The 9,397-nt window shown below is 52.4% G+C and overlaps 1 protein-coding gene across 1 annotated transcript; it reads right to left on the bottom strand.

The window, feature by feature from the left end:
* Positions 1-1,371: 1,371 nt before the first annotated feature.
* Positions 1,372-6,457, bottom strand: LOC115598060 (dual specificity protein kinase CLK1-like). Its single transcript, XM_030447525.1, has 11 exons — positions 6,397-6,457; positions 5,906-5,972; positions 5,546-5,659; positions 5,244-5,410; positions 5,069-5,163; positions 4,855-4,984; positions 4,621-4,703; positions 4,029-4,120; positions 3,671-3,761; positions 3,398-3,577; positions 1,372-1,575 (listed from the first exon to the last, which is right to left on the bottom strand). The coding sequence occupies exons 1-11, from the start codon at positions 6,455-6,457 to the stop codon at positions 1,372-1,374; spliced, it is 1,284 nt and encodes a 427-aa protein (XP_030303385.1).
* Positions 6,458-9,397: the final 2,940 nt, after the last annotated feature.

Genomic DNA, 9,397 nt, shown 5'->3' with positions numbered 1-9,397 from the left:
CTCCAGTCCTAGGATCATCCCTGGCCAGCTGGGAAACCGGCGCTGGATTGTCCATTCCTTGCAGACAACGAGAAAGCTTTTTGCTTTCAGTGACTCCTGCAGCTCCCTTCTGTTATCCAGGGCCGACTGACTTATAACCAGAAGATTTCAATGGCGAGACAGAGGCATTTCCTCACCTTATTAACAACTTCCTTGATGAAATTCAAGGAGTATTTTTTCATTGCCTTTAACTGTGAGCAGGGGGTCCTTCTTGGTCAGCAGAACTCCTCCTTATTCTCACTACTGATGTCACCTGGGTGAGAGCTCCAAAGCGGCAGCAGCGGAGTCCTCAGCCTGGCAGAGGCCCGCTGCCTCCTCGGTACAGCCTGCACTGCTGGCCAGGGGGCTGCCGGCACCCCCCGGGGACAGGCAGGACTGGCAGGTGATGGGAACGTGCAGTCCCTGCACCCAGCAGCTCCTGTCCGAGGCACGGAGAGGGCCTGACGTTTTCCTGTGTGACTCGCAGGCTGACTCCAGGGTGTCGTGGTGCCGGTGGCTGAGGCTTCCCCTGGACGTGGGCTTGCTGCGGTCGGGCTGGCCTTTCCGAGGACTTGTGAACGTGGGGAGCATGGAGGGGAGGTGGTTTATTTTGAGGGGTGTTTTTTACGAGGTGACTGGGACATAAGAAAGAGACGAGCTTCTTGGTGGGAGTGTAGGGCAATGTTTGTTTCCCAGGCAGCACAAGCTGGGAGGAGAAGCACAGCGAGCAGCAGCGGCTATAGCAGTGAGAAACGCGGCAAGCCGGGGTAAAAATGCCGGTAGAATCGGGAGAAGGCGTCGAGTGAGAGGCGGCTGAGGCACCCGGAGCCGCAGCGCGAAAGCGCTAGAGCAGCCACGGTAGCCAATGCTGCGTGCGTGCAGGGGGCGTGTTCGAAGAGGCCGGGGCCCGTTCTTTAAGGGCCCCAGAGGGCGCGGCGAAGAGGCGCAGGAAACGCGTGGGGGTTTGCGTGGGGGTTTGCGTGAGGCAGTTGGTGCGAGCAGGTGAAGCGGGCATGGCGAGCGGCAGGGCTCCCTTCCCTGCTGGGAGAAGGACTGCAATACCTTATTTACTGATTTACTTACTTATTTACTGAGGGAGCAAGGGCTGCTACTGGGAGGAGAAGGGGTGTGCTCCCAGGTCCCGCCCAAGTGCATGCTGGAGTCCCGGCTGTGAAGACTGCCAGAGCCTTTCGCTGGCAGCAGGGGAGAACGCTGCGTGTGGCTGCGTGCTTGCCCGAGCAGGTTGATGACCTGCTCAGCCTGGCAGCACAGCTCCGAGAAGAAGTGAGAGTGAGAGGGAAATGGATAATTAGCGTGAAGGGATTTCTTCAAGAAAAGACTGTGAGGTAACTCTCAGTGGAGTAGAGGGTTCCCCATCTTCTCATCGGCAAGCTTCCCAGCCTTCATGGGATAGCCCTCAGGAGCAAGGCCAATGGGAGCCGGGCTCTGCCCGACAAAAGAGGCAAAAGAACGGGAGCAGGGCTGTTCCTGTGAGATGCGCACCACCTGTAGTGCCCCTGCAGAGCAGGTGTGGGACTGTGCAGGAGGCGTGGGTGACTAACAAGGAGAAGGGGTCATGGGGGCCAGTGGTGCCACCAGGGCTGGCTTGTATTAGGAACACCGTGGCCAGCTGGAACAGGGAGGTGAATTGTCCCTCTGTACTCAGCTCTGGTGATGCTGCATCTTGAGTACTGTGTTCAGTTCTGGGCACCTCACTGTAAGGGGGACATAGAAGTGCTGGAGCGTGTCCAGAGAAGGGCACCAAAGCTCGTGAAGGGCCTGAAGCACAAGTCCTGTGAGGAGCAGCTGAGGGAGCTTGGGCTGTTTAGTCTGGAGAAGAGGAGGCTGAGAGGAGACCTTCTTGCTCTCTTCAGCTACCTCAAGGCAGGTTGGAGTAAGGAAGGAAACAGCCTCTTCTGCTTAGTGGACTGTGATAGGAGCGGAGGGAATAGATGGAAGCTGCCCCAGGGGAGGTTTAGGCCGGATGTTAGGAAAGATTTATTCACTGAGAGGACTGTCAGGCATTGACATTGGCGTGGCCTGTCAGGGGCAGTGGTGGAGTCACCATACCTGGAGGTATTTAAAAGGCATTTGGGCTTCTTCCTTGAGGACATGATTTAGTAGTTAGAGTACGGTTGTAGATCAAAGGTTGGACTGGATGATCTTGGAAGTGTCTTGAAAGTGGAGAGGGGGGGAGGAGGGGTGATTTTGTGGGGTGGTGTGAGGAGGTAACTGGGACATGAGAAAAGAGGTGAGCTTCTTGATGGGAGTCCGGGGGGATGTTTGTTTTCCAGGCAGCAGAAGCTGTAAGAAGCCCTCCTGCTCTCTGGCCAGTTCCTGGATGCGCTGGCATGCCTTGGTGGAACCCAGGCTGTAGGAGGTGGAAGGCCAGCTAGCTGAGGAGCAGTGTGTCGAAGGTGAGCTGGATCTGTCCCTGAACCTGATGGATGGTCCCAGGGTGAGAGCACCTTTTCCAGCTCTTGCCTGGGACACAAGTGGGGCTTGTCTTCCCCAGGAGGCAAAGAAGAGAGGAGCCCAGGTTGGTGCCTTGCAGCTGAGCTGTGCGTCTGGCTGCTCGGCTGTGCTGTGGTGAACAGGGAGGTGAAAAACAGGACAAAGAGGTGGGAAGAAAGGTGTATGTAGGTGAGAGGAGCTGGAGCCATGTTCTTCTGAGGCTCTGCATTGAGGGTTTAGTTTTGAAGAGGTGGCTGACTGTACATTCCTCTGTGTGCTTTGGTCTTGGCAGTTGTCCCCAGCATCCCAGGTGTCCTGATGTGACTTACTCTGCCCTGTAGACTTCACTAAGACTTAGAGCCTTGCTGGGACTGGGCAGCTCATGTATCCTCCTTGAAGGGAGGAGGAGCTCTTGTGGCCACGTCAAGTTCTCCACCTGTATACAAGGTGTGCTGGCAGTCCCGTTAGCAGTAGGGGTCAGAGCATGTAAATGTTCACCCCTGAGCTTCAGACATTATAGCTGGGGTAGAGCAGTAGAGCAGCTGGAGGTGTGTGGGGGTGTGCAGTGATGCAGTCATTCAAATGATGGTGACAGGGCACCGTATGTTCTGGGTATTGGAATTCTTAGAGTGGAGACCACTCAGCAGGAGGACAGAGTTGTGGGACATGCGTGCATGGCTCAAAGTGCCACTGTCCCCAGACCTTCCTTTAGGGAGGCCGTGCAACCACCCTCATTGGTTTCTTTTGTGTTTTATGCCCACAGCTGGGTTGAAACTTCAGTATCCAAAGACTTGTGACACAACAGAGGGTATTTACAAACTAATCTATTGTAACAAACATGAAACTGGAAACAAACGAGAAACTGTCAACAAACAGAACATGCACCAAACATCTAAAGTTTCCTAAGTGTCTTTTGGGGACTGACACCCAGGTCAGCCCCTTCGGGTCTTGGAGGCGGTGCCCTTTTTTCCCATTTGAGCGGGAAGAAAAAAGGATGTTTGAGGGCTTCTTCTAAAGTAATTCGCTCGGCTGGGTTGTACCGCAGCATCTTCTCTATGAGGTCGAAGAGGTGCCGGTGCTCCTCAGTGCTGCGGGTCATGAACGCCTTCAGGGAGAAAACAACAGGAGATATTTTCCTGATTGCACCCTTGCGCTTGAATCTCCTCCCTGCCAAAACTGTTTCCCTTCCTTTTCTTACCTTCAGTGGCTTACACTGCCATGAGACATAGCTGCCAATGAAGGTGTGTTCGTCCCATGCCAGCCGGCCATTAGAGAAATACTCGCCTCTCCTGAAACAAAGAGACTTTTTCTGTTTCTCCTGGAGCAAGGAGTTTGCTCTTCAAAGATGCTGTTTTGTCCCTGCGCTGGGAATGCATCTTTGTTCACAAGTGGGGGACTGGTCTGGGAATATTCCCCAAGAGCAGCCAGCTTGTTCCATTGAGCAGAAGAGTGAATCTGAATAGCCGAGGCGACGCCTTGAAAAAGATGCCGCTTAACCAAATCTGAAAGGACTTCAGTTGAACCCTAGCAGTCCAGGTACAGAAAAATGTAATTACCTGGATTTCTTGACCATGTCACTTGGCAAAGGCCCCAGGATTCTCTCCATCCTTGCCAGGTGTTCTATATCTTCGTGGGCCCGGAGAGAAATCTAGGTAGACATTGTTGATGGTTAGAGGGAGTTATCAAGAACCACACAGAGACTATACTTCTTCTTTGACTGTACCCTGCAACCAATACCCTGCAATTCCCGACTAAGGAATAAAGAGTGGCCGTAGTCATCCTTTTCCTGGAAGAAGGTACAACCTAGTGGACATTTCTTCCCCTGGCCCAGCATTACTTCCGTTGTATTACTATTGTTTTAGCAGTTATCAGTGCTGCTTGGAAATTGGGTGTGGTGCCAGGGTCGCCCTTGGTGCCAAGCTGTTGTTCTTTTCAGTGACTGCTGAAAGCAGCTTGTCCAGGTCTTCTGCTGAGACAGTGCCTTTGTGCCTAAGTCTTGTGTTCTCCTGGAGGTGGCCTTGCAGAGAGACATGCATCTGCCTTTCTTGCACAGACCATTCTCCTTAGTCCCCACCTCCGCGTAGCGCATTTTCCCCGAGTTGGGCAGCGTTGTACGCGCTGCGTCACTGGAGGTTCCTAGTTGCCTACCGCAAATACTGGGAATCCGAGGTAGTACTCGAGGAGGATACACCCTATGCTCCAGACGTCGCACGGCTGTGACCATCCCAGGGCTGTGGAGAGATTCAGAAGGTCCATGTTAGCTACGTGGGCTACAAAGAGTTGGAGAGCTGAAGCAAGAGGCGCCACGCTCCTGTAGCAGCCTTCAAGAGCACACCGGGGAGCATCTTGGGACAAAGATGTGCCTAAGAGACACCTCCTGACCTAGGATGACTTCAGGAGCTCGGTAGGGTCTTGTAGTGATCAGAGGGCAGTGAGGCTCCTGGTCACCTGTTGTGCTCCCAAAGTCTGCCACTTTGATGGCCGGGTGTTTCAGTCTGCGCTCCACTTGTTTCTGCGAGGAAGCAGTGGGATGGCTGAGCCCAAATAAAGGCAGAGGGTGGCTGAGGGGGAGGTGGGGAAGAGGACAGCAACTTACCAGGCTGGAGTTGTACTCCTCTGTGTACTCGGGGTTGACAAGCAAAATATTCTGTGGTTTTAAATCCGTGTGTGTCAACCCGTTGACGTGCAAAACTGCAAGGTAACAAGGGTTGTTAGCTCGTCCCACCCACAAAGAAAATGTAACCAATCAATCAAGCAAAGAGCCTACTTACAGTTGACAGCCTGGCAGATCTGGCTGGCCATGCGTCTGATGTGGTCCACCTGGAAGGGCAGAAAGCCATTCTCTGCAAGGAAGCTGTAGGTGCTGGGCCCCAGCAGCTCAAAAACAATACAGAGGTGGCCACGGTGTTCGAACCAGTCCAACATTCTGACGCAGTGACTGCAAAAGCAGAAAAACAGAGGAAGTGCCACAGGCTGTTGTATCAGGCTTCGCTCCGTACCCCTTCTGTTCCAGGAAGCGACGCCTGGGAAAGCTTAAAGCCAAAGCACAGCGCGGTCGGCTTTGTCTACGTACTGTGTGCTGCTGGGGTCCAGTGCGTTTAAATAGTGCAGCACTGCCACTTCTGCGTAATCTGCCCCGTCCGTGTCGACGTCTTTCACTACTTTGACTGCCACGTGCCTGCCGTCCCTGGAAAGATGAGACCAAGGAGGAGGACTTTAAGCTACGAATCCTCCGGAACTGTCACCACCTATGTTGTTTATAACAATGGGAGCCTCATCAGACAAGGTCTTCAATTCTAGAGGACGTGTGGAGTTAATCCAAGAAGGGTGCATCCATCTGCACACAGGCTCGACTAGAATTAGAACTGGTCCCGAGCCAGCCCGCGAGAGCATCAGTCGCAATACTCGGCTGTCTTTAACTCAAAAGACTCACTCTTGGTGGTCAATGCATTCCACCACCTGTCCAAAGGTGCCTTCTCCCAAAAGAGCAACGACCTCATCTGGAAAGAAAAGAGCACTCGGTCACACAAGGTGTGAAGTTCCTCAGCTACCGAACAAACAAGCCACCAAACTCAAGTGAAAGAAAGCAACAGGAGTAGGAGGTTCTTCTAGGCTGTGCCTCTTGGCATGGAAAATACCCAGCTGGAGAGATGTTAGTGGACAGCTCTCATCGAGGCACTTTTACAGGGATCTCATGAAGAGTGGGCTCATGAACTTCCTTTACTGTTTTTTGAGGGGGAAAGTGAGGAAAAAAGGAAAAGGTTTTGTAGAGAAGAGGAGGAAGAGTGCTCACCCCCAAAGAAAAATGTCAAGGCAGAAAGAAAAGACTTGCAAAGCCCCCTCCCATCTTAGGCTACAGGGACTTATTCTATCTGAAAAGATACTACTAATAATACTAATAATATTAATAAGAATAATATATACATCTTGCACTGAGCACGTGTCCCGTCTGAGATTGTTGGTGTCCCTCCTCGTCATATTCCATGCTTTCGGGACTGCTCCATGGAGGACTCGTCCGGATGGTCTAGGTAATGAAGAAATGTGGGCGCTTTCAGGTCAGAGCGGGAAATGCAGTGGTCAGGGAGATACTGGGGCACGTTGAGATAACAGGCCAGGCCACAAGGAGCATTTTCAGATTCATTCCCCAGAAATTCCCAGGGCTCAGATTTTACGTTATAGGAGGAAAACACGGCACAGAGTGGATTTTCAGAGGAGATCCTCCAAGTGACAAAGCAATGCCAAATGTCAGCACAAGTGCTATCTCTATAAAGAAATAGGCTAGTGGCCAAATTTGAATGGAAATTTTAAGTTCCAATTTTGGGGAGCTGATCCCTGGGGAAGGGAAAGGAGAGCAAATGAAGCTCCCCGTTGTAAAGAGAGGCAGCAGGGAAGGTCCTGTTTGCACCCAGGAGAGAAGTGCTCTTTCTCAGAGCTGTGGGTGTGCTGTAACCCTCCGCTGAGGTGGCTGCCTGGGCACGGTCCCTCTCTCGTCCCCCTCTCTCCCTCACCTGAACCTCCAGGCAGCCGGGGACGGCCCCTTCACCCTCGTCCTCGCTCAGGAAATGCGCTTCCAGCGTCAGGAACTCCTGCAGCGAGTCCGAGTCCGTGTCAGAGAGGTGGTGTACCAGGGAGCTGGGCGAGAGCTCCAAAGTGGAGTCCTCAGCCTGGCAGTGGCCCGCCACCTCCTCGGTACGGCCTGCACTGCTGGCCCGAGTGCTGCTGGCCCCCCCCCGGGGGGGACAGGCAGGACTGGCAGGTGATGGGAACGTGCAGTCCCGCACCCAGCAGCTCCTGTCCGAGGCACGGAGAGGGCCTGACGTTCTCCTGCGAGCACGCTGACTCGCAGGCTGACTCCAGGGTGTCGTGGTGCCGGTGGCTGAGGCTTCCCCTGGACGTGGGCTTGCTGCGGTCGAGCTGGCTTGGGTGCTGGATCAGCACGGTGCTGGTCTCCCGCGGGGAAGCGCGAGAGACGCCCGCTTCCAACACCTGGCTCACCGGAGCCCTCCTGCTCTTCCAGAATTGCCACCATGATTGTTTGGCCGGCTTCTTGTAGGGCTCTGGTGGGCTGCCTGTTGAAACCGGCTCTGTCACTGACCTCTGGGGCACGTAGTACTCCTCGAGGTCATCATCCTTCTGCTGGCCCTTGCCCAGGGAACAGCAGTTCCAGCACGAATAGCGGGGTCGGCTCAGTGGTTGGCCCATGCTGCCGTCCTTACCGCTGTCTCGTGATAGACTAGATGGTCCCTCTGATGGCCCCGATAGGTCCTTTCCAAACCAGAGCCTGTCACAGGTCTAGGATTATGATTTAAGCGCCCCGGCAGCCATTCCCCTGCCACTCCTTGCAGGAGTTCCAGAAGAATCACGGAAACATGGAATGTCAGGTTGGAAGGAACCTCAGGGATGGTCTGGTCCAAGAAGCCTTCTAGGTAATCCTATAGTTTCTATGAGATGCCTCAGCAGGCTGTTGGGCTGAGACTTAAAACTGTCCCAAGTGGGGGAATCTTCCACTTCTCCTGGGAGACCAGTCCAATGTTGGAATGTCGTCCTGGTGAACAGTTTTCCTCTTGCGTCCAATTGGAACCTCCCAAGAAGCAGCTTGTGCCCATTACCCCTTGGCTTATGCATCTGACTTCCTTGCAATCCGTAGTGTCCGTCTTCTCTGTAGCCACCTTTAAAATACTGGGAGATGGTAATAAAGTCTCCCCTAAGCCCTCTCTCTTGTCACAGCTAAACAAGCCTATCTTTCTCAGCCTCTCCTCACATGGCAGATGCTCCAGTCCTAGGATCATCCCTGGCCAGCTGGGAAACCGGCTCTTGATTGTGTGGAGGAATTCTGAGTTAACTTTTCTGCTCCTGGTACTGCAGTTTCTGGTTTTAAGTTTTTAGTATCTTTCAATTGAAAGTGCTCTTGATCTAAAGGACAACTTGATACAGTAGTAGTGTCCTTGGTGACAACCAGAGGTCTGGCTTTTGATCCTTACAGGGCACTTGCTGCATGAGGCACGTGCACATTGGTATGTTGACTTGAAGTTTGTTCTCCTGCCTCCTGTATCAGGAACACTGTGGATACTACTGCTCGCAAGCAAGCAGAGGCTATACCTTGCTTACTTTGCTTTGCAAAAAACTTTGATCCCATTGCTTTGAAATCTACCCCCCTGGTCTTTTCCACGGTCTGTTAAGTTTATCGAAAACCCCAAGTCCCAGTGATTTCTTTTATTCACATATGTCTCAAAATGTTTCTCTTATCTGCGGAGACTCAAAGTAGGGTCATCAGCTTCCCTTTAAGGTCAGCAACACGGGTCCAAGCCAGGTTTCTCCCTCTCACTTGATGACCAAATACAAATGTTTTGCTATTAATCCAAAGAGTTCCACAGGTGACACCTTTGGTGTTGAGGAAGGCAGTTGATCTATTTCCTCTTTTTGCTCAGTGCTTAGCCTTCTCTCTGCCTTGGTGATTTCAGAGGTTAGGAAATTAGAAACTTACGCGTGCTTCCAAACCTTGTGAGCTTCCAGCTTGTTGGGGCATTGTTTTCATCTCACTGATCCCAGCTTGAGAGGTGTGCTTATTGGTTGCACAGTCCGTGCTCTTCCTGCTGTCCCAGTGGCCCATATCAGAAGAGGCTAATGGCATCCATCATCTTCTCCAGGACAGAGTTCAGGTTCTCCTTTTTTTTTTTTTTCCTGAGTCTGTAACACACTTTTGCCTCCAAGGCTTTTCTTCAGTAATGTCAACACAGGATCCCTTTTTGAAAGGGTAATCTGAGGTGATCTGAGACCTTAGTTTAGTTCATAGTTCTTTCCCTAAAATCTCTGTGGGCATTCAAGTATGTAAAAAACTCACCAGTGAATGTCTGTTTTCCCAACTCATCCCAGATGGCTTGGAAAAAAGGCTTCACTTCTCTTTTCCCTGTTGTACCAACAAATG

Source organism: Calypte anna, chromosome 3, assembly GCF_003957555.1.
Source record: "Calypte anna isolate BGI_N300 chromosome 3, bCalAnn1_v1.p, whole genome shotgun sequence".
Classification (NCBI taxonomy): Eukaryota; Metazoa; Chordata; class Aves; order Apodiformes; family Trochilidae; genus Calypte; species Calypte anna.
This window is presented reverse-complemented; position numbering and strand designations above follow the sequence as displayed.